At 40.2% G+C, this 25,552-nt stretch overlaps 1 protein-coding gene across 15 annotated transcripts in view; it reads left to right on the forward strand.

The window, feature by feature from the left end:
- The window catches only part of OSBPL6 (oxysterol binding protein like 6), a 201,325-nt gene that overhangs the window by 101,688 nt on the left and 74,085 nt on the right, over positions 1 to 25,552 (forward strand). For all 15 annotated transcript variants that reach the window (XM_057318931.1, XM_057318937.1, XM_044381434.3 and 12 more), the window contains one exon: positions 10,905 to 11,163. In XM_057318931.1, the coding sequence (XP_057174914.1) occupies positions 11,062 to 11,163 (102 nt within the window). In that variant the 5' untranslated portion in view covers positions 10,905 to 11,061. The remainder of the gene's footprint in view (positions 1 to 10,904; positions 11,164 to 25,552) is intronic.

The following is a 25,552-nucleotide window of genomic DNA, read 5'->3' on the forward strand; positions in this document are numbered from 1 at the left end:
GGTAAGTAGCAATGTAAGAATTTGTTGCATGGTCTTTGAGGTCAAATAGATTTGGAAACCAAACTGAGGATCCTATTTAATAAATTTCCTAAACCCTACCTTCGTCATCTGTACACTATGAATAACAGAAGAGTTCCTGAATGGGAAGTGTGACATCTGGCCTGACACATGGTAAGAGACTGCTGTTTTTATTGGTACTTTTCCCCTGACACAATAGAGAAAGTGAAAAAGCGATTACTACCCATCACCAGCCTATCCCATTCCCCCACCCCCCTCCCCTCTGAAGCCCTCAGTTTGTTTCTCAGAGTCCATAGTCTCTCATGCTTCATTCCCCCTTCTGATTACCCCCCTTTCTTTATCCCTTTCTTCCCTAATCACTTTATGATGACAATGTTTTGAAGACTCAGTTCTGGGAATAGTCCAGTGCATAATGTCCAAAACCCAATAAGACGTAAAATAAGAGGAAAGAGCTGGGCCATATTCCTGGAATATAAATTTCATACCAATTACAAGATTAAAACTAAATTAGAAAGAATACGTAATTATTAAATCTAGGGCATATGTCCCACTTAGAAAACACGTCAGCTCAGTAAAAAAAAAAGCTCAAATTACAGTTTTCAAATAAGGTCATTGCCACATTATAATTTACTAGATTAGTGTGATATTCAAAAATGGCTGACTTCAGCTGACTTTCAGGGAAACTTCAATATGAAGTCACCAATAAATAAGTAGAGCAATTCTTAAATCATTAAGGAAAGTTTAGGCTGGTTCACAAACCAATGTGACATTGGTTCTAGTGCTTTCCCCAAGGATTTGTTTAGATTTATGTATAGGGGGCAGTCCGTTTATTTTGAGTTGTGTACTCCTTCCTTTGCTAGTGCTTTGTGTTAAAGGGGATGTGCCTTTGCTGGTACCTCACGGCTCTCTGGATTGCTGTACTCCTACTCCATATTATACATAAGAGAGATCCACGAAGAACTGATTTTGCCTTCATGAGGCTATTAGAACCATGCACTGGCATTTTCTGGTGCTCTTCTTCTTAGGTTGCAAAAAGGAATGGAAATGCCTCCCTCCCTTTGATGACCATGGGTCTTTGAGCCTGGACACAGGAACTCTCAATGGAAAAGGCTCAGGACAGGGCAGTCCATCTTTCCAGAATATCAAGGTTCCTACAGGCCTCTCTACCCCCTTCACTGAGGCCCTTTGTTGATCCAGCAATGGGGTGGATCCCCGGCTTTCCCCACCTCATTGTCCATGGAGGCAGCTTTCAGAGTCTTCCCCCACCCTGTTCATTTTCTTTGACCTTGGTTGTGTCCAAAGATTAGTTGGACAGCTGAAGGGGGTTTTTCCTTCTCCTTGTCTGGCAGATCCCTCCTTGAGAGTGCTTTGTCAGATGCATGCAACATACTGGTGTCACTGTAATACCCACAGTGCACTTGGGTAGTCTGTATAGGCAGATTTCCGGTAAATAACATATTTGTAATCATGAAGGTTCCAGAAAGTTGGGAAAAATCTATATCAAAGTCTCTCAAGTTATAATCTTTATAATTTGTAATTTTCAGAACAGGTAAAAATGCCTATTAGTTTAAGTAGGTGGAAGAGGATATTCAGATGTAACAACAACTATAATTTTGCATCAAACATGGTTTCACAGAACCCAGCTAACTAGAACTCTCAATGAAGCAGGTCCCCCTTTACTATAAAGAAGGAATTATCAGAATATAAGCTGGTATTAAAGACTTATTTCATATAATAACCTTGAGAAAGTGTTTTCCAGAGTTAGTCCCTGCTCAGCCCAGTCTCCTGTACTTTCTACCTGGTGTGTATGGCATTTCAAACTTCTCTTGCATTGATTGGCGTAGTGTCTGTGTTCAGTTCAGTGTGAGAGAGAGAGAGAAACAGAACGTGTGTCCACCTTCCTTTTTCCCCTAACAGCCATCTTCTTTGATTCTCTACTTGAAACAGATATAAAATAGAACATTTTAGCATGTTTTATTTCTATTTATCCATAGTTTATATGTCTTTAACAGCAGCTTTTAAAAGTTGAATTATATTCTTTATCTCAAAAGAAAAAATATTTTTCAAAATGAAAATAACATTATTGAGTCTGTTTCTTGAATTAATATGTACCCGGTTTAAAAAAAAAAAACAAATATTTAAAATTCAGAAAAACAGTCATCTCAGATTTCACCTCCTAAATTGTTGGTACTTGTGCTATAATTTAAGTGGGATCTTGAATTGTTTTTATCTTACCATCGCTTTAGGTGATGTGTACACACACGTACACACACACACACGATATATACATGCATTTATTTATTTATTTTTAGAAGAGATTTATTTATTTATTTTAGAGAGAGAGAGCACAGAGGGGAGGGGCAGAGGGAGAGGAAGAGAGAGTCCCAAGCAGACTCCACGATGAGTGTGGAGCCCGACGATGGGCGGCTCGATCTCACAATGCTGAGATCAGGACCTGAGCGGAAACCAAGAGTCCAATGCCCAACTGACTGTGCCACCCAGGCGCCCCACATGTATTTATTTTTAAGACATTATTTGAAGAGCAATTTTAGGTTCAGGGCAAAACTGAGCAAAAAGTACAGAGTTTCCACATATCTCCTGCCCCCCACACATAGCCTCCTCCACCGACAACATCCCACACTGGAGTGGTACCTTTGTTGCAATCAATGATGAACCTACATTGACAGGCCATTATTACCCAGGGTCCATAGTTTACATTAGGGTTTACTCCCAGTGTTGTATATTCTGTGGTTTGGACAAATGTATGACGTGCATCCACCATTACAGTATCATACAGAATAGTTTCACTGTCCTAAAAATCCTCTGTGTTCCACTTATTTATCCCTCCTCTAACTCCCAACCCTGGCAACCACTGCTCTTTTCTCTGTCTCCATACTTTCGCCTTTTCCAAAGTGTCATGTGGTTGGAATTATGTAGTATGTACCCTTTTTAGATTGGCTGTTTTCACTTAAAAAATGATAGATTGATAGATAGATAGATAGATAGATAGATAGATAGATAGATAGATAGATAGATTTTGTAACCAGCTATGTTACTGAAAGCTTTCCATTTTTACCCCCTTGTGGTTGATTTTCATTTGATTCTCATGTGCCTTTCAGATGAACAATTATATTATTCATTGGTTAGCACTCTCAGAACAAAAGTGTTAATAAGGTAATAACCAGTATGATTATTTTGTTGCTGACATTGATGGAAATAGTACTGATGTTTCACCATTAAGCCTGATGTAGATTGATTTATGTGCCTATGTGGGTAAGCTTACATGTTTGTATGTACAGAATAGCACATAGAAAGACAGGCATTCCAAAACTTGTTTGGAGTTCTTAAATATTTGGGGATGGATATTAAATGGTGTACTTTTAAAGTCAGGATGATTATAGAATATGTAGCCTTTGAACAATGATCAGTTTTAGTTATTTATTATAGATTGCAGCAATTATCTAATAATTTCGTGTCTTCTATTCCTTGGTTATATACTTCTTATGACCTTCTTTCTGTACCCCTGTTTTTCTACATATTTAGAATCAAATGTCTAAATAAATAAATAAATAAATAAAGTAAAATAAGCTGATAAATCCAAGACATTTATTTATTTATATTTTCCCTATATTGGGCTTTTCTAATTTCATGAATTATAAACTTAATGCATTGGTTTTTATTCTTTTGTGTTTAGTAATGGAAATGATTAAGACCATTAATCTTTTCCTTATAGCTTTAGGTATGTTCTACATTTCTAAATATTTTTATTACATTATTTTGTATATTCTTTGCTTGCATTTATCTTTGGTCTTTCACTCTTGAGTTAACTGGAGAATTCACTCCATCACTCAGAGAGAAAGACAGAGAGGGGAGTGGGGGGTGGAGCACAGAACAGGACTGAGTACTTTTGGTTTCTGATCTGTTTTCAAATATTCTACAATATCAGTTTTAATTTTTCTTCAACCTAAGGTATTCTTAGGAGACTATATTTTCAAACGCTTTCTAGGATTAACCCCTGCTTGCTTCCATTTTTTCATTAATATTTAACTTATTGAACTGATTCAGAGAATGATCTAAATTCAGCAATATCATTAGGATCTATCTTATTTTGGTTTGCTTTTTACCAATTTTGCCTGATAAAGATTATTTTTCCAGATAAAGGTGTTTGTTTTTATTGTTAAAGATTAATTTTCCAAGTTGAAGCCTTCCTTATGTTCAGGAATATTTTTGAATATTATTTCTTTTCTGCTTATCGTCTTCAGGGCCATTCGTATCTGTAGATTTGGGTTCCATTATCTGTTAACTTAAACTGTCCTTTTTTCCATTTGCAACTTCAACTTGATCTTTTGAACCTACCTATTGACTAGATTTTTCTGCAGAATCATTCGGTGCTTCATTAATGCCATTTTAATTACTTTAAAAATTTTGGTGTCATCATTTGTTTCCTTAATTTCTTACTTTTGCCAGTTCCCATTGCATCTAAACCTGTCTTATTTCTTATTCAGAGACTCTTTTTTTTTTTTTTTTTTTTTTTAATTTGTGAAAGCATGAACCAGTGGTGCTCTAAAGCTGCCCGCTCTTTTGCTAGGACTAACATTCCCGATCAGCCCTCTAATTATCTCTTGCACATAATAATTTGCTCTCCTATTGGGGCAATAATTTTTCATAGTGTTTTATACATACACACCTTTTTTTTTTTTTTTAAAGATTTTTCATTTATTTATTCGATAGATTTAGAGACACCAGCGAGAGAGGGAACACAAGCAGGGGGAGTGGCAGAGAAAGAAGCAGGCTCCTAGTGGAGGAGCCTGATGTGGGGCTCGATCCCAGAACGCCGGGATCACGCTCTGAGCCGAAGGCAGACGCTTAACCGCTGTGCCACCCAGGCGCCCCAGATACACACCTTTTTAAAAAACTTTTCTTTATGTGAAATCTGCTCCTTGTCAAAAGAGTATTTGTCCAGTTATCTTTGGCTCCCTTCATGTTTACTTGATTAGCGTTCAGATCCTCTGAAAACTCACCCTATGGGGCTACGTGATGTAGAACATAGGTCTGTCTTATTCATTTCCTTAGTAAAGATTTTAGAAGGGTGGAAAGTGACCAGTCTTCATCAGTCACAATCAGAGAACTTGTCCGTTTGTGTGTTTTTTTCCTCAGTTTTGTAAATGACTGCTTGGGAGGGGAGGCTGTATTTTGGGCAGGCTTTGGGACAAGTCCATGCTGCTCTTTGGGAGTCAAGACTAAGGAAAGTAGGAAAAGACCAGGCAGGGCCATGAATTTGTGTGCCGGTGTTTCTGCGCCTCAGAAAGCTGTTTATCTGTGGCGAGGCTTTTCCCTGTGCTTCTTGCTCCTTGCCTCTCTAATCTAGAGGGAACCCGTGGAGTTTGCCAGACTTTCTTCTTATAATGCCACTTCACTGTCTTAGAAAGGGAGTGGTAGATTGGTTTCACACACGCTGGTTTGGTTGTGAGTAAAGGGATTCCTTACATTTTATGGCACGTAGTGGCCACGATGCTTTAGTGAAAGTACCAATGATCTTTTTCTTTCTTCTTCCTTTTTTAAAATTCTTTTAGCCCCTGCTTTTCGTCATTTTCTGGGGAAATGTTTATCAAATCTTACACCCCCATCTTTTTTAGAAGACATTGGCTTCTCTTCATGAAAGCAGTCCTTGATTTTCTTTTTCTTTTTGTAGGTTAATGACCTTAGGAATAAAAAGATTCCCTACCCTCTCTCTTTAAGGAAAAAAAAAATTGAATATATAATGACATTGTAATGACTGTAATATATAATGACAATAGGAATTCATTGCTCTGGTGATGATCTTGATAGAAAACTAATTTATTCCACCCAGCAGTACAATGACATTTGCATTGATAAGATCAGTTGATGGCAGGAATGCCTTCCCCTGTGACTCCTGAGGCTGCTCTTAATTCTCTGTAAATAGGCATGCAAATAGTGAAAAAGACAAACTATCAACAACTCAAACACTGACTTAAAACAGAATCTAATGTCAAAACTATACCCTAATTTTATGAAGGTTATCTCGCAAGTTGAGGAAAATCTTGATTGAGCCAGCTCTTGATTATGACCAACCTCAATTGCTGTTGCAGAAAAGGAGACTGTGAGAAAGGGCAGAAAAATTATTACTTAATTCTTACAATCTGTCCTCATACTTGGAGACCCTAGATGGCCTCAACCAGAACAAGTGGTATCATTTCCTCCCAATTGTGTTAAAATACAAAGTGTAATTCTCTAAAATTTCAGATTAAATCACCAAGATTGGGCAAAGGACTGGGAAGATAAAATTTTGATTGGCAGTAGTGTGGGGGAGGTCTTCTATTGCAGTGGAGACTAGAAGGATACCATTTTACTCTTGACTCTCTCACTTACAGACTGTAGGTTCCAACAGGACTTAGAGCAACTTGAAGGGAAATAGAACATTACAAGGGGAATTTTATCTTTCACATTAAGGTCAAATATAAAACTCAATTAAAACCATGTTAAAATCCGTATTATAAGGAAAGCCATCAAGCATCAAAGGAAACAGAGAAGAACCATAAAATGGAAAGTGTAACATGATATGGCCGAGATAAGCCCAACTATTAGTTATAACATTAAATGGAAATAGGAAAAACGTCACTAATACTAGATTTTTTTTTAAACACCCAACATGATCATTACTGGAGGAATACATAATACAAAATGATACAGAAAGTTTAAATGTAAAAGGATGGACAAATTTCATTAATCACTTGCAAACAGAAAGAGAGCAGCTGATATCAAAGCAAAAAAATATTGAAATGAACAAAGATGATCATTTTTACCATAATCAAAAGCAAACAGAATTATTTGGAACTCTTCTGTGATGAATCTCATTGTTTCAAGATACATGGAATAGAACCTAAATGTCCCAGTAGAAGCATGGCCAAATGTATCATCGTATATCTGTGTGGTGGCCTTATATGTAGTGATTCAGAGCCATGATACCGAAGTTCCTTTGTTTACCAAGAAGGCTGTTACCAATACGTTGTTGGTTGAAGAAAGCATATTGCAGATAGAGTGGATATTCTTTTCCCACTTTGGTTAAAGTAGAATCAAGTGTTAACTGAGGTTATTTCTAGGTGATGAAGCTAGAGTCAATTTAAATATTTTCATCTGAATTTTTAATCTTTTCCTATGGTGAATATAGTAGATTATTGCCCCTAAGTATTCGTTGCCTTATATTGAATGTGTTATACTTTCATGCATCATCAACCTCAATTTGCCATGTGACCTGCTTTGGCCAATGAGATGTGAGTGAAAGTGACATGTACCACCTACAAGCAACCAGTTTAAGAACTATCTCATGATGCTGCCATGACTGTTTTCCCTTGTCACTTGGGAGTTGCTCTTAAAACCTGGAATGAAGAGGATATAGAGTAGGGGTGCAGCTGACCTCTAAAGGACATGTAAATGAGACATGTAACTGAAGTTTTCTTGTAAGCCTTTGATATTTGGGGGTTGTATATTACCATGTCACCACTTAGCCCAGCTGATATAGTCAAGTTTCAAATGTTTTCATCTGAGTTCAGTTTCAGATGAACACATGCAATTTATAGTGCCTGTGAACAGCAGCTTCTAGAAGTCTCCCCTGCCACCTCATGCTTTAGTTAGGTCTCTGGGTCATAAATCTGAATTTTATGTCACTCAGTGTAAATGCAAATGTTAGAGCACTTAAAAACAATTGTAGTAATCCCACTGATATAAAAGGGGAAGGAGACAGGAAAATTAGATGTTCAGCTCTTGTATTGCTGTTATTTTCAGCAACATTATTTTTTTCATTGAGTATAGGAATTACGTTGGCGTTGACTTTAAAATCTATGATCTTTCAAAAAAATAAATAAAATCTATGGGCTTTCCTTGGCTTAAGATTTTGTTTAGGCAATTTATGAAAATGTGCTTTTATAGAGATGAAATAATTTTTTTAACGTCACACTAATTCTTATATTCTAAGAGTAAAGAGTAAATAAGTGTAACCTACTAACAGAATTTAGACTTACTTTCATAATGCACTTTGAAACAGAACAGGTGATCAAACACTTGATTGATAATCAGATTGGAATGATCTTTAGAGGTCATTTCATTCAACTTAGGTACTTGAAATCCTCTTTGTTAAAAAAATTCAGAAATCAAAAGAAACAACAATAATGTCTAAAATGATTCTTGGAATGAATTAAATCCTCTTAATTGCCTTTTCTTCATTCTTGATATTTTTCAAAATATTCATAATTGTCATTCAACCAGAATGTTGCCCTTTCATCATCAGCAAGTGACCCTGAAAATGTCACTTTAAATTAAAACAAGAACCAAGATGTTAGCATTGGTGTTAATGGGGAAAGTGCAGTTGCGAGTTGGGTACAGTTAAGAAAAAAAAGTTCAAAAGAGGAAATGTTGGCTCTTGATGTAGCATGGATTGAATGTACTTCCAAATGGATAACAGTCTAATAGGTTTGATTGTTTCAACCTCATCCCTTGGGGGCACTTGAACACATCACAGAACCTCCATACTCTTAGCTCAAGTGTCAGCATCTTGTACGGTGTCTTGGACCAGAAAGTACTTCAAATCAAGGACCTGAGCAGTGTTCTTGCTTTCTGTTTGCTGGCACCAGAGCGTGGCTTGAGAAATTTACTCACATTTACTAGACTCCCTTCATACAATAAAAGAATTAGATGATCATCTATCAAATGTTGACTTCCTACTGCCTTTTGACAATACTAAATGGAACCCGGTTTCCAGCCCATGAAAGAGCACTGCAGCACGTTTCTATTAATCCAAAGACCAGTTTTGTTACAAGAGAAAACTTTCCAGTTTGGAGGCTACGTGATGGTGACAATGAAGTTGAAATCTTAAGAAAGGATTACAAGTTTTATTCACTAGAGAGTCCAGGTTTCCCAATTTATAATAATTTGCCTTTTAATTATTGGGATGGTTCTTTTGAATATTCTCTATAGCCAGGTGACCATTAAAATCCTGATTAACATATTCAGGGTCACATAACTCATTAACATAATGTTGCAGATTTAGAAAGTACAACTATTTCAGACCTGTTTAAAATTTACTTGCACTTGCAGGGTTTACACGATCTATACATAAATCATGCAATACATTTATATTAGTAACATAATCTGTTAAACCTTTGTCTACAGCCTCAATTTCTCTGCGCTCTGGAACTACATTTCCAAGTGTTTGTCACCATTGGAATGCCTCGATTATACCTGAAACTCAGTGGGTCAAAACCATACTTGGGACTTTCTGTCAATCCAGGATTTATTTTGGCCAACCCTCACTCAGAATACCAGAATCCCAGGAGGCTTCCTCCACCCTGCCTTCTCCTCCCCCTCCCCCCCAATCCTCCATATCCTATTACAACTGCCAGGACTGGATGCCACATTTCCTGCCACCCCTCTAATCCATCATCTCTTGCTTCCTGATTGGGGCCTCCCTCATCTTAATTCCCCAATTTGGTTCTCCTCATGGCTGTCAAAGTATCCTTTTAAACACACAAATCTGGTTAGACCACACTCCTTTATGGCTTCTTATGCTTACGATAAAAATTGAAATGCTGAACACGGCTGACAAGGCCCCATGGGGACTGGCCTCTGCCTCTCTCTGACCCATCATGCCACTCTAATCATGATGGCCAGCACTAATTCCTTCATCATGCCAAGCCGGACACCCAAGCACCTGGTTAACTCCTGCTCGTCCTTCAGACCTCAGCTCAAACCCACTTGATCAGGGATACCTCTGACCTCCAGATCTAGTGAGTTCCTCTCGCCATGTATCTTCCTCCATCTTTATTCTTTTTTGATTTTTTGATTGACCGTCTTGTCTTCTGGACTGAATTTCAGGTCTCACTTTTCTTTAGCCTTAAGATTGCTTTCTGATCATTGCCAGGAGCTTTTTTTTCCGACCCGTGCTATAGTACGTACCCAAGTGTCCTTTGCTTCCTTCAAGGAGTATTATCATTGAGATGGGGGCTAGAATTTGGTCCTCTGTCTTCTTGGAAAAGGAAACTGCTTTAGTGGTCAGTCTTGTGGGTCACAGATTGTTGGGTAAGCTTCTTATCTTACACTATCATGCTTACCTTTAAAAAAATTTTTTTAGCGACCTGTATTGCCAGTTAACAATGCTTCTCTCAGGCACAAGTTTTTGGTCCTAGTACTTACAATGCAGGCTTTGCTTACATGAATCCAGGTGAGAAATGAAGTGGCTCTTGGCTATAGCTAAATGAAGCAATTCCAAGCATTAACCCAGTTTCAGACAGGCCCATCCATCTGTAGATTCTTGAGAGCCTGTTGGTCATTGACTTGAGAATCATATGTAGGTATGCCGTGGTCTTGAGATGGAAATAACTGTGGGCAAGTGTATTCTTGATCTTTCCTAAATGCTTGATCACACAATACAGAGAATGCATGAACCCTTTTGCCCTTTGTGTCTGTTTTGTGTTGGATTTAACCATCACATACGTGACTTGACTGAACTCAACTGAAGACAGATATGGGCTGAGCTCTTATTATAAGCCATTGGGCAGGGAATTTAACTTCCAGGGGAGGGAACTGATGTACTTTGGCATGAGGGTCCAGAACATAACATTGTAATCTGCTTTAAACAAAGAGAATGTGAGGGAACAATATGACTTTAACATATGGTTTCTTTCCATTTTCCTTGTTGACATTTATTTCATATTAACATTTTTAGCCTCCACCTTAAAATCTAGAGGAAGAAATAATGTTTCCTTATATGTCAGAGTTCTTTCTCTCATTAACATTTTGGTATTTTTTTCTAACTATAATGATTTTTTATTTGTATTTTAATTACATGAGGTTTTTGTTTGTTTTGCTTTTAGGTATTTTGGACACCTTCAATATTTGCCTTCTCTTTTCTGGTCAAGCCTGATTCATGAAATGGAACTAAAGCTGAAAAATCATCTACTTCTTTGTCTGCAAATTTGAGACACAATTGGGATGGTCTTAAGCACATACATCTAGACTCTAACTGCAGCTATGAGTTCAGACGAGAAGGGCATATCCCCTGCTCATAAAACCTCCACTCCGACCCATAGAAGTGCCTCTTCTTCAACATCCTCGCATAGGGACAGTCGGCAGGTAAGAGAATAGTACCAAGTACATTTGTTATTTTCTGCAAATACAGTACCATTAGGATATGATCAGCTTGCTTGCTACTTAATCCTGAAATCTTGTTGTGAAGATTTTAACTCCACAGGAAAAGTCACTATGCCATGAAGTTCCTGCTCTTGTTTTTCCATTATTTAGGATTCTTTTTCTTTTTTTTTTTTTAAGATTTATTTGTTTATTTGACAGAGAGAGAGACAGCCAGCGAGAGAGGGAACACAAGCAGGGGGAGTGGGAGAGGAAGAAGCAGGCTCCCAGCGGAGGAGCCTGATGTGGGGCTCGATCCCAGAACTCCGGGATCATGCCCTGAGCCAAAGGCAGATGCTTAACGACTGAGCCACCCAGGTGCCCCTAGGATCCTTTTTCTCGAGTGTAGACCCCAGGAAGGGTGGCTAGAGGAAACCCTGCTTTTCTCCTCATTGTGCACCTGAAGAGGGGTAGCAACTTCAGGAACTTGAACTCTGCTCTCTCTCTTTATTCCTGGAGGGGGAAAGGGATGTGAGCCTTCAGGTCTCTCACTGGCCTGCCCAGCACTAACTTCTTTCTGTTGGGTGTTTCATGGAACTTGGTGACAGTCAGATTCAGGAATTAGTATACAAATAAAATCATAGTATCAGAGAATTAAGGGCAGGGAGAGCTCTGCTAATGCTTAGAGTCCGTAGAGAAAATAAATTCTTGTTTGATTATCCCGTGGAGTCAATTCTGTCCATTATTTTTGTTTACAGAGTTACTTCGTTACTACTTCCGTGGCTGTTCTAGCTGCCAGGGCTGTGGGGGGAAGTTTGTTCTATGAATTTTCTTCATTGTCAAAGCAGGTGGTGGTTTTGCCCAGCACATGTCTGAGTATTGCTATTGGCCATTATGACATTATCTCGTGATAGGTTTCTTTGTTGTGTAATTGGAAATTCACAAGAAGCAGGTTTAGTTAACTCTTTATAAAAAGGTTCCTTTTGAGGAACATTCGCTTAGTAAGTAATTCTTGCAGTGTTTTTATGTGTTCAAGGTATATTGCCTAGTTCCCAGAAGTATGAACATCAGTTATTTCATAGTCCATAGTGTAGACGTGGCTCTTGAGACAGCCCATCCAGATGTGAATTCATTCTTCTAGATGGTGGGAATGCACTGCTGGGGTGTTCCCTTAGGGCGGCCTCAGTCGGCAGACCCTCCCAGCACTCCCTCTTCCATTTCTAGCAAAAGATTCCAAGGTTACCTGTAGGAATCAGAGAATCCTTACATGTGTATCTTTCCTAGATGCTCAGGCAGATAGTTCTGCTACCGGTATTTTGGACACTGGTGTCCTTTGTTCTAGAATTCAAACAAGACATCTTCTGTTCATGAGAAGCAGTTATATCATTAACTAAATCTGTGATTACACACAGTTATAATGTTTACTGCATTGCATTCATATAGTAAAAGAAAGTAGAAGTACCATGAATGAAAACACATTTATATTAAATTACAACTATATGCTGAGCTGCTTTCTAAGTTTCCGATTTCAATTTATCTTTCACCTGCCTCTCTGTCCTTTCTTGTTACGGCTTCTCCCTTTTTCCTTTGCCCTGGGCATTTCAATTGAGAGACATTTTAAGCAGCCTGGCCTTTCCAGCTGCTGAGGGAAGGACGGGATCGACCCGGGTCACCCTGGAGAATTCTGGCAAATGGAAACAACGGATGATGGCCACGGGAACATCTGTCGTGCCTTGTGCAGCTGCCTGTTGCCCCCGAGCTCCGGGCTGCTGTGCAAAACCACAGGGAGAAACCAAGCCCCCGGTCCCCAGAGGGAGTTGGAAGGTAGAATATGTGATCCTGGCTGGCTTGTGAATGAAAGTCTTGTGATGACATAAAGTAGCGTGTCTGTAAATGGAGACAATGTTCAAATGGTCATTATTCTCTAAGGAGGGTTAACTTTAGTTTCTGTTTATCTCAGTGGGTTCAAACTCTCCCAAATACTTTCTCCTCCCGTTCCTTCCTGCCTCCTGTTTTGTGTCTGTTCATCTCTCTCAGGGGAGAGAATAAAGAACAATTAGAGTTCTGTTTTTCCCTCCCTATCTCCATCACTTCCTAACATCCGGTATTGACTTGTGGAAATCAGAAATCTTGAGTGATCCTGTGATATCCTATGATGCAGTGCTTTTTTATCTGCACCTATTTTTTGTGTGACTGTTTTCCTAGTGAAGGGATGTGGAGAAAGTGTGATGAATTAGTCTTCCTTGAATGTTACCGTTCTCCTGACGAACATCGATGCAGAGGGAGCCCATCCTTTCTCATATATGGGTCATATAAGTAAACGACCTGCATACAGCTGAGGATACATTGATACCTTAATGCACATCCTTTGCTTCCTTCCCAAGTTCTAGTTCTAGATCACTCATTAACTGATTGGGCATTTCTACTTAGAGGTACCACTACATCTTAAATTAAAACGTAAGTATTAATACATAAGTCCATTTGCTCTCAGGATAATCATGCTCTCACAGACCCAGGGTCAAAGCCATTCCTTTCTCATTTCACTCTCCCACATTCGGTACGTGGACAATTTTTATTGATTATTTCCTCTTCATAATGGGACCACTTCTTTCTGTTTCCACTGTCGACTCGCTAGCCCAGACTCTCCTCATCTCAGCATCCTCCACGGTACTCTGGCCTCACTGTCTCCCTTATGGCCTTGTGAGATCGAATTTCCTTAATACGGTAGATTCATTCTCACAACCTGTCAAAGACTCTTGTGTACCAACACAATTAAGGCCAGATTTCCTTAGGTGGTATCCCATGACCTCCATGATCTGATCCAACCTCAGCGTCCCGTTTTCCTCCCACCCGGTACAGTCTTGTCTGTGCGCTGTGCCTAAAACTGCCTTATCCCTGTCTCTGCCCTCATCTTTCCTACGCAGAATTCCCACCACTCTTGCTCCACCTGGTCCCTCCCTGTGCTTCAAGGACTGGCTCCTGTGAATTTTCACTGACCACTCAACCCCATCTTGCCCTCTCCCTCCTCTGAACTTTCACAGAACTTTCTGACAGCGTTTGACATGTTTGTATTGTTTATCTTTTTTTTAAATATTTTATTTGTCAGAGTGAGGGAGAGAAAGTGAGCACAAGCAGGGGGAGCGGCAGACAGAGAGAGAAGCAGGCTCCCCGCTGCTCAGGGAGCGCCATGTGAGACTTAATTGCAAGACCCTGGGATCATGACCTGAGCCAAAGGCAGATGCTTAACCGACTGAGCCACCCAGACGTCCCTATATGGTTTATCTTTTTATGTACCGATCTCCTCAACTGTTTTGTAAGCTCTTTTAAGCAGACGACACACTCTAATTCTTCAGGGACAAGCCTTGCGCCTCAAATATTTTAATATGTTCCAGAAGATATAGTTAAAGATCTGCAATGGTATTAGTCTTGTCTTCTTATTACAACCTTGCCAGTCCAGATTTACTTGTCCTCTCTCCTCTTCCTTTCTCATGGATTAAGTAAAACAAAGAACATCTGCCAAGTGCATAGTAGTAGTTGGCCATCTTTCCTGTGGCCAAATTCTGTAGCACAACAGGTGAAGGAGAGAGAAGAGCTAGGAGATGAAGTGGTTCAGTGCCCCTGTGATTTCACCAAGTGTTTCTTCATCAGCACAAGAGGGTCAGGACTCCACTTAGTATTAACAAGTTGGAAGGCTTCAGTAATTGTTCCATTTACATTTCATTGCAGACTGATACTCAACCTTAGAACATCTCACAAAATTAGCTCTGTGTGTGTGTGTGTGTGTGTGAGAGAGAGAGAGAGAGAGAGAGAGAGAAAGAGAGAGAGAGAGAGAAAGGGAGAGAGAGAGAAAGAGACAGACACAGAAACAGAGAGAGAGATCAACTATGATTCATAAGCTGCAAGAAATATATGCCCTAAATTTTTCAGAAAGGAAATAAAGGAAGTGATTAAGACATCTAGGACTTATACATAAATCAGCATTTCCGAATGTATGTGCCGAAGAATGCTTTCCCCTTGAAATGTTGCATGAAAAGAGAGTTTTATTGTCAAGTAAGAGAAATGCTAAACACAATCTCTTTTTGCAATATACATTAATAGATTAAGGACACTGATAAATCCTGCAGTTAGAACTTTAACTGAGCACTTCAAGAATCTATTAGATTGTGGTTTTTTTTTTTTAATTCTCCTAAGATTTGGTTGTTAAATACCCAGATTCTTCTCTCTTTTAAGAAATTGGAAGATCTTGGCACCTGGGTGGCTCAGTCGGTTAAGCATCTGCCTTTGGCTCAAGTCATGATCCCAGGGTCCTGGGATGGAGTACTGCATTGGGCTCCCTACTCAGCAGGGAGCCTGTTTCTCCCTTGTCCTCTGCCCCTCCCCCTGCTTGTGTTCTCTCTCTCCCTCTCTTGCTCTGTCAAATAAATAAATAAAATCTTTAAAAAAAAGGGGGAAGACTTAGGTACACTGGAGCCCAGATTCTGAATGGGCAACACTAGACCAGGCTTAGGAGTGGCTTCCCCTTTAGATGGGGCATGTACCCTCTGATCGGCCACAGTCCCTACCTTTCCTTATTGTACTTCTGTACTTATGTTTCCTGCTTGGCCCCAGAAGCATTTGAATTGCCAGCCCTGATCCTGGATGTCAAGTCAACCACAGTAATATTGAGGTTACCGAGGGTGATTTCCACTTGGACATTAAGAAGGCATCTCAAACTTAACATTTCCCTCTCAAATCTACTCCTTCCCAGTCCTCCTTATCTTAGTAAGCAGCAAGTCTGTCCTTTCTTTTGGTACAACCAGAAACTTCACCAGGAGTCATCCTTGACACAGCTTCTCACACCTGCTTCCAAACCCTCAGTGAATCCTGTTGGTTCTACCTTCAGATGTACTTGGGGTCTGACCACTGTTTACCACCTCTTCCCCCTCCACCCTGGTCTGAGCTACCATCGTGTCTCACCCGGACGATGGCCATAGTCTTTTACCTGGTTTCCCTGCCTGTAAGTCCCTTGCCCGGCATACAGGCCATTTTCACAGAGTGGTCGGAGTGATCCCTTCAAAACCTACCTCAGAACAAGCCACTTCTCTGATCCAAACCCTCTACTGGTTCCCTTCTGTCTCTACATAATCCTTGAATTGCTGACCATTGTCTACAAGGTCATTCATCCTCTGGTTCTGCCTACCTCTCTGATCCCATTTCCTGCCTTGTTCTCCTTCACTTAGTTCTCTCCAGCATTTTCCCAGTTGTGCTCCCACCTCAGGGCCTTTGTGTTTTGGACCCCTTTAGCCTAACTTGCTTCTCCTCCAGGCATCCCCAGGTTCGCTCAGATACTTGATTCATTCTCCAAATGCACCCTTTTTGGATAGCCTTCTCCTCTCTGCCCTGCATACGCTCATCATGCATTGCCTACTCACATCTTATCTGTCTTCAAAGCATTAACCACCACCTGATACGTTACATATTTACCTGTTCACATCGTATCCCCTTCCTCTGTTGCCTGTCACTGACCTGTAAACTCCCTGAAAACAGGGATTTTATTAACGTCAGTAATGTATCCCTAGCACCTTACACAGCACTTCACATAGGGTATGGCACAGAATATATCTGAGTGAATACATGAATGAGGAGTCGGCATGGAGAGAAAGATTGGGAATCAGGTTCCAGAGGTCTTGGTAGCTGTGAACAAATAGTCCTGAGATTGGGAGATGACAAAGAGAGAAAGTAGTGTGGTGGGGAGCTCTGTGTCTCCCAAGAAGAGTGGATTTTGAGAGTGGAAGAGGGATCATTCAAAGGCGGCCGAGAGGAGCTGAGAGCACAGACCTTTCTGCTGGCTGCTGGCAGTGATTATATGATGAAATAAAGGGTTCGTGGCTTGTGAAGGAAATGGTGTCAGACAAAAGCAAAGTGTTGGGAGCATTCTGCATAGGTGTTAAAAATATTGGTGGGGGTGGGAGGTAACATTTATTCGAATATAGTTGACATACAACATTACATTAGTTTTGGATATACAGCATAGTGATTCCACAACTTTGTACACGATGCTACGTTCGCCACAGCTGTGGCTACCATCTGTCCCCATACATTGCTATTAAAACATCACTGACTCTGGTCCCTATGCTGTGCCTTTTATCCCCGTGACTTACTCATTCCCTAACTGCAAGCCTGTGTCTCCCACTCCCCTTCACCCGCTTTACCCAACGTCCCATCCCCCTCCCCTCTAGCAACCATCAGTTTGTTCTGTATATTTGTAGGTCTGATTCTGCTTTTTGTTTGTTTATTCATTTGGAGTTTGGTGTGTTGTTGTTTTTTTTTTAAGATCCCCCTTATGAGTGAAATCATGTGGTATTTGTCTTTCTCAATCTGATTTATTTCACTTAGCACAATACCCTCTAGGTTCATTCGTGTTGTCTCAAATGGCACAGTCTCCTCCCTTTTTTGGCTGATTGTGTGCGTGTGTATGTGTCTATATATATGTATATATGTAGACACACACATACCACATCTTCCTTATCCATTCATCTATCGATAGACACTTGGGTTGTTTCCATATCTTTGCTATTATAAATAATGCTGCAGTGAACATAGAGGTGCATATATCTTTTCAAATTAATGTATTCATAACTTTTTTTTTTTAATTATGTTCAGCTAGCCAACATAGTTAGTCATTAGTTTTTGGTGTAGTGTTCAACGATTCATTAGTTGCATATAACACCCAGTGCTTATCACAACACATACCCTCCTTAATGCCTATCAACTGGCTACCCCATTAACTTTATTTTTAAACAGGAGTTACTATTTCCCAGTCATAGTACTTATTTTATGGTAACATTATATGATAGGCTGAAGTTATGAGCAGCTGACTGGATTTTGTTTTTGTCTTGATAATTACTCTTACATTTACATATTTTAGAGATTTTTTTTTTTTTTGCAATATACAAGACTGAGACCACCTGTAGAGTTCTGGGATTAGGGCCAAGGATCTGCATTTAAAAAGTGAGGCCTCTATTTAGAGCCATTGTTTATTTTTATTTGTATCATTATCAGGTCATTTCAGAAAATCAGACACTGTTGCTCTAAGAATTTAGGATTTGCAATGCATAATTACCAGATAATAGTGTCTATTATTAGTATTAAACACAATTAGAATTGTTATAGCTTTATCAGGTTAGACATTGCAAATGCTTCAATGAGTCAATCTTTTTAGTTTAATGAAAAATCAAAGAAAAAAGTATTAACCATTCCTCATAATGATTTTAAAGCTCACTGAAGCTCAGAGATAATAAAATAAATAATTTTTAAGGAAAAAATTATATTATGAATAAGTCATAAGAGGCTTGTAGTTAATCTTCTTGCCAGTTTTTTTTTTTTTAAGATTTTATGTATTTTTTTGAGAGAGAGATACAGAGACAGAGAGAGTGAGCAGGAGCAGGCAGGAGGGGCAGAGGGAGAGGGAGAAGCAGACTCCCTGCGGAGCAGGGAGCGCGCCTCCCAGAACGGATCCCAGGACTCTGAGATCATGACCTGAGCCAAAGGCAGACGCTTAATAGACTGAGCCCCCCAGGCGTCCCTTGCCAGTTTTTATAAAATATTTATTTAGTATCTAGTCAATCTTCAACAACAAATAGAAGCTTTCAATTACATGGGTATCTAAAAACGTTTCCTGCACATTATCAACGGCAGTACATTCCGAGACCAACCATGGCCTATTCAATTAATGTTCACCGATGACAAGTGAAAGCTGTCCCCAGCCATGATTGTGTGGGACTCCTGGAACCCTGGGCTGGCGACATAAGCTCCCCGTTCTGGTGTCAGCGGCATCTGCAACACATGCAGCTTTCATTAGAAGTGAGGAAGGTGCCTAAAAACCCAGAAAGTAGCAGAGTTCCTCATCAATGTCTATACCTTATGTATGGGGTTTTCATACAACATTTCTTCTTGGACAGACAGGCTGATAAAAATATCCCCAGCATATACATGGACTGAATTGGAATATGTCTTTTCCAGTCAAACCTCTGAAGCATCTAATTCAAATAGCTTTGTTAAGTGAAAGAACCAGATCACTGCTTTGAAGTACAGTGTCTATCTTCTGAATACGAAACCTATTTCCGTCTTTGAGTTGAGAAAAATAAAATGTTACCACAAACAAAAACATTCTAGTTTGTAGAGGAAAAAAAAAAGCCAGCATTCCTGATTTAGTACCAGACCTCCAGTTTAAACTCGACCTGCTTCCAGTGGGACCTCACTTTTAGGCCTTAGGACCAATGTCAATGTGGAAGAAAAAAAGAATTGCTTGCAAGAAAGCATTATGACCAACTTCTTCTTCCTCTTCTTCTTCTTCTTCTTTTTTTTTTAAAGATTTTACTTATTTATTTGACAGAGAGAGAGAGACAGCCAGCGAGAGAGGGAACACAAGCAGGGGGAGTGGGAGAGGAAGAAGCAGGCTCCCAGCAGGGAGCCTGATGTGGGGCTCGATCCCAGGACCCTGGGATCATGCCCTGAGCCGAAGGCAGATGCTTAACGACTGAGCCACCCAGGCGCCCCCCACTATGACCAACTTCTGTGCTTTAGATGCATTGTGTAAATTGGGTGTTCTGAAAAATCTAAATATTAGGCCAATTTCAAGAATAAACAGAACAATACCAGCACCAGCTAATCTTTCATGAGCTCTCACTGTGGAAGGCTGGAACGACCTTCACCTTTTTCAGAGACCTAAACTATGGCATAAAGTGGCAGAATGTCTTCCCCACAGCTAATGAGCCACTAAGACAGGATTTGCTCTGTGGACACCTGGTTCCAGAGCCCCAGTTCTTGGCCGCACCACTGTTTGCTTCATTGTGAGGCTCGACAAGCTCAATGTCCAGGAGAAGGGCCTTCTGTACACTGCGAAGCAAACTTTGTGAGGCAGCATTTGTCAATTATTTCTGAGTAATGTTTTGCCGCCTCATTTTTCTCCCTCAGCGATAACATTGATTCATTTACGTCCTCATTGGCCAGGGGAACAATAAACCCAGTGCTACATGGACCAACATGTTAGTAATTTTTATCACGAAATACTGTTGCCAAAGGCAAATCATGTTCTTCGTGCTTTCCTGAAGTCTCTGTATTTGCACATACACCCTATTGCTTTGGTAATGGAGAAGTTTTGACCGTTTGTTTGTTCATTGAAAACTATGATCAGCCTTTCCTGTGAAATGAAATGAGCAGTCCCGTAGTTGTCTTACTGTCCCCACCGTTTGGAGATCACTGTCACTGCTGCTTGGTGTTTACAGTGTGTATTCAGTCCCTGTCAAATGTGCTGCAGTGGAGACCCCTGGAAAGAAATTTGCCACCTGGCACTCGATGCTCGTTATCCACGAGTAATTCAGAACGTGACATTATTGGAGAAAGAATCTGGCCGCTGCTTTCCCTGCTACGTTTGCAGAATCCTCTGGTTCTGTATGCCTGCTTTATCAGTTTCTCACTGAGGAAGTTATCTCTTACTACTTGAGCTGGCTGGTTTGGGGTAGCATTTTTAGAGCAGCAAATTTGTCTGTCAGACCCAAGATTAACGCTGCCTGTTCAGTTCAGCATAACACCAAATGGAAAGAGCCGCAGTATAATCAGTTAGTGAACCCCAGAGGGTCTCATTCATAGGTCATCGAGGGGACCTGGGAATCTGTCATTTACAGAAGCTTCCCTGGGAGACTGTTACTCACCCAGGTTTGGAAAGCATCGCTCTTACAGAATACATTTATAGGTGTTTCGCAAGGACTATAAAAACATCATCTCCAAGGACCATAAATTCTACAAAACTGCTTTATTTGATTTTCAATTTTGACCAGTAGAAAAATGTTACCATCCCTTTGCCCAGTAGCCACTGAAAGTGGCTAGGCTGTAAGTAAAATACTGTCACAGAGGTAAAGGAAAGCCCCATGCGTGTTGCATACTTTAAAGTACCAGACTTCTTGACTTCAAATCCTGATTAAGAGCTGATTTTGTAATAATGATAATAGCCAGTGTTCGTGAGGTTTCAGGGAAATGGACATTCTCCTGCGCTACTGCTAACTGAGCATGTTAACTGATCTGGCTTTTCTGGAGGGAAATTTTGTGGTACATATCTAAAGTCTTTTAAAAGTTCGTCCCATAGAACACAGTAACTCAGCTTCTAAGAAATGTATTCCGAGGACGCACCAAAGATACATGTAAAGATTTCTGTGCAAAGATATTTATGAAAGTATTTTTAATGTTCAACAAGGAGTTATGTAAATAACCTATCTCATAGTCATGCACTGAAATATTGCACTGCGCTAAAAATGTTTTTGAACAATGTTTCATGCTGTGGGAAAATTGTACATTGTTAATTGAAGAAAACTGGTTATTAAGTTGAAAATATAGTATAATTCCAATTTTATTTTTAAGAATTAAGTGTAGGGGCACCTGGGTGGCTCCGTCTGTTAAGCGTCTGCCTTGTGCTCGGATCATGGTCTCGGGGTCTTGGGATCAAGCCCCACATTGGGCTCCCTGCTCCCTCCACCCCCTTCCGCCCCCGCTCGTGTTCTCTCTCTCTTTCTCTCTCTCTCTCACTCTCCCTCTAAAAGAAAAAAAAAAAAAGGATTAAGCATATATAGGGGCATCTGGGTAGTGCAGTCAATTAAGTGTTCGACTCTTGATTTCAGCTCAGGTCATGATCTTTGGATTGTGGAATTGAGCCCCCTGTTGGGCTCCACACTCAGCACGGAGTCTGGTTCAGATCCTCTCTCTCTCTTATCCTCTGCACCTCCCCCTTGTGCTCTCTCTCTCAAAAAAATAAATTTTTTTCCTTTTTTTTAAATTGAGTGTATATATGCATTGAAAAAAAGCTGAAAGCAAATGCAACAAGATATTGAAAGAGTTTGTTGCTGGTGTGATAGTTTTAATTTCTTTTTTCTTTTCTGATCCATCCCCCTCAATTTCTACAAAGAATGTTAATTGCTTCTATAGCAAAAAAAAAAAAAAAAAAAAAGTATGTCATATCTTTTGAGTCCTATTTTGTGAGTTAATGTGTGTATGTAGCTTTAAAATGGTATTTTGAATATAGTAAATATAAATGTCAGCCATTTTAATAATGAAATTGTAAGCCTTAACACCTTAAGTAAAAAATTTAAAATTAAATGAATATATAGGATATGCCATGTGGGAAAAATGCAGCAAGGTTTTTAAAACCATCTTTGAGGTGCTGATGCAGCAGCTGGCCTACCAATTCTCCTCTTAACTACCTACCTGTATTTATCTCACGGCAATTTAATTTGTTTGTTCTTTCATTCAGCAAATATTTATGGGTACATACAGGCAAATCATAGATATATCTGCTTTGAGTTCATGCAGGTGATCAAATGAACTCTGCTGTAAGTACACATACATAAATGTTAAACAGATGCATATAGGATTTTTTTTATTTTTTATTTTTATTTTTTTTTTTTTGCTTTTATTGTTAGTAAGATCGTGTGAGTGATTGTCGTACTGAAAGCATTTGTCTGTTCTGGGTCGTTTGAGTAGCCTTGTGGAAAATTATAAGTAATCTTGACTTTACTGTTCTGTTCAAGTCACACATAACTGCTGTCCTGTCTTTTAAATTAACTCTGCATGTTGCAGAGCCTTTGCTCTTGAAGTGACCTAGTCTCTGTCCCTGTTATTTGCTGTTGGTTTATAATTGCTGCAGTGAAGTATGATCCAAGTTGCTGGGGTTTTCAGTGATTTTGTTAGCGTGTTTGTGAGTGTTGAGAGTACAGGTAAGAAGCAAACCCACGAGGGGCGCCTGGGTGGCACAGTGGTTAAGCGTCTGCCTTCGGCTCAGGGCGTGATCCCGGCGTTCCGGGATTGAGCCCCACATCAGGCTCCTCCACTATGAGCCTGCTTCTTCCTCTCCCACTCCCCCTGCTTGTGTTCCCTCTCTCGCTGGCTGTCTCTATCTCTGTCAAATAAATAAATAAAATCTTAAAAAAAAAAAAAAAAAAGAAGCAAACCCACCAGCAAGTTCTGGTTCTACTGCTCCTTGAAGGCAACCGTGGAAGTTAAAAAGCTGTTTATTCACATGCCTTTTACCACTTCATGGTCAAGACTGCTGAACTGCTCTCGGCTATCAGTGAACCACTTGATGGAAAAAAAAAATCCTGATGGTATTTCTTACGATGCACTGTTTCCAGCCTTAGGCCAAGTTCAGTGTGGGGCCATGGCTATTGGTTCTTAGTAAGTTTCCTGTTTCTACGCAGAAGGAGGCAAGACTGTGAGGACTGCTACATCTCCCTTCAGGTTTCCCAGATGTGCCTTGTGGAATTTTCCCAGCCACTATTTCTAAAATTTTCTACTTTCATTCATTTCAGTGGTGCTTATATGGAGATTTTTTATTAATGCAATTCTGCCGTCTTTCAGTGAGAGTAAGACAATTATTACTATAAAGAAAATAGTAGAATTACTGTTTATTCAGGCATGGCCTTCTGGCTTTGGTGATTTTAACATTTTATGCTATTCCAATAATAGTAATAGTAATAATAATAATAATAATAATATTTCTTTGCGGGAGTTATTAAGAAGACAGCAGGCACGTCCACATGCCTCTGCTGCTTAGAAGGGGGCGGGGTCTGCATCACCGCCCTGTGCTCCTGCTCTCTACCACTAGCAGGCATCTCAGGCATCTGTCTGCACTCACGTTGTCAGCTTCCTCGGTGAGTTCTGATGCTGTGGTCACGAGGTGCTTCTGCTACTAGGTTGGTCATATCAGGTATGGATTCTTCACTTTAGATGTCCTACCCCGGCCAGGTGTTTGGACACCTGTTTCTGTGGCAGTAAAAATACACGGGATTCTTAAAGATTTATTCATAGAGCATTTACTGTGGAAATGTCAGCTCCCATTTCTAAATGCCCATGGTATGCCAGGCCCTGGCAGCACTATTGTGTCCACTAGGTGCCAGCTCTGTGACTTACAGTGTCTTCTAAGGTAGACATGACCATCCCCATTTTACAGCTCAAGGACACTGAGGCTGAGAGAGGGTCATGATTTGCCCAAGTCACGTGGTAAATAGCAGTACAAGGGTTGATGTGCTCATCTGTGTGACTACAAATTTATGTTCTTTTCTCTGCTTCGGACGCTGCATCCCTGAAGAAAAAGCTGGCTGGCTTGCTCTTAGTTCTTGACTTGGAAACAAACCTTAAGGTTGCACCATATTTGAAGAGTGCTATATCCTTTTTTGTTTTGTTTTGTTTTACCCATTTCTGCCTCTCTGCTTCCACAAAAGGTTGTGGTCGAGGATGGCCTTTGATGCGTTCAGTTAGTCTTGAGGGAATACACTGCTTGAAGTTGCTGCTGTTTTGCCATTTAACGTTGGCTTTAATTTCAGTAGAAGGCAGTGCTTAAAAGCTTGGACGCAGAGTAAAATCCCAATTCACATTCCAAGTCCAACACTTACTGACTCCGTGTCATTAATTTAACCCCTCTGTGCCTCTCTCGGTTCAATCAGCCGTAAAATAAATGTCATAGTCATTACTCAGAGGCTTTTTGTGCAAATGGAATGAAACAATCCACGTGAAGCCTAGAGACGGGCATGCAGAGAACACCGAACGCCGCCCGCCGCCTCCGCCCTTATCATCAGCGCTATCACATGGAGGTTATGAGCATCCCTGAAATAGTGTCGCCGTGTTAAAATTAGATGTAACTAGAGGAGACACAAGCCTCACAGCCAAAAACCTGGAGAAGAAAATACTTTAGAAGTTTATAAACTTAGGTATTTTTCTTTGAAAATATTTTACATAATTCACAAATATCAAAGCAGCTTAGGTGTGATCATCCGATGAACGGTTTCAGTGGCGGTAACGTTCAGAGAGCCGTGGGCCCGTTCTCCTTATCACTGTCCTAAATTTGTATGAAAAGCGAGTCTTTGCAGAAATTTGTAGCCACAGCCCGAAATAGTCACAGCAGTTCCTGTATGTCTTTGAAATGCGATGAGAATAAAGACAGACCTCACAAACTCGCAGACCCGTTCAGCGGATCTTGTGTGCCCGCATTTTGGGAATCACGTTCCCCCTCCGTGGGAGTTGCACCACATGAACTCTTACGAAATCAAAAAGCTGTAGTGACACGTGTGTCCTAGACCCCTGGCTTTATGCTAAATACGCATCCGTTTTCTCTGAGTTCCTTAAAAAACTGACCTGTAACGCAGCTGGGTTCATCGCTGTCACAAATGTACCACTCCAGTGGGGCACACTGATAATGGGGGGAGACTATGCCTCTGTGGGGGCCAGTGGCATGTGGGAAATCTCTGAACTTTCTTCTCAGTTTTGCTGTGAACTTAAAACTGCTCTAAAAAAAAAGTCTTAGGGAAAAAAAAAACCACTGACCTGAAAAGTTGTAATTTTAGTATTTGAAAGGAAACTTGATTTTAGAAGA

The sequence above is a fragment of the Ursus arctos genome, unplaced genomic scaffold, assembly GCF_023065955.2.
Source record: "Ursus arctos isolate Adak ecotype North America unplaced genomic scaffold, UrsArc2.0 scaffold_1, whole genome shotgun sequence".
In the NCBI taxonomy this organism is placed as follows: domain Eukaryota; kingdom Metazoa; phylum Chordata; class Mammalia; order Carnivora; family Ursidae; genus Ursus; species Ursus arctos.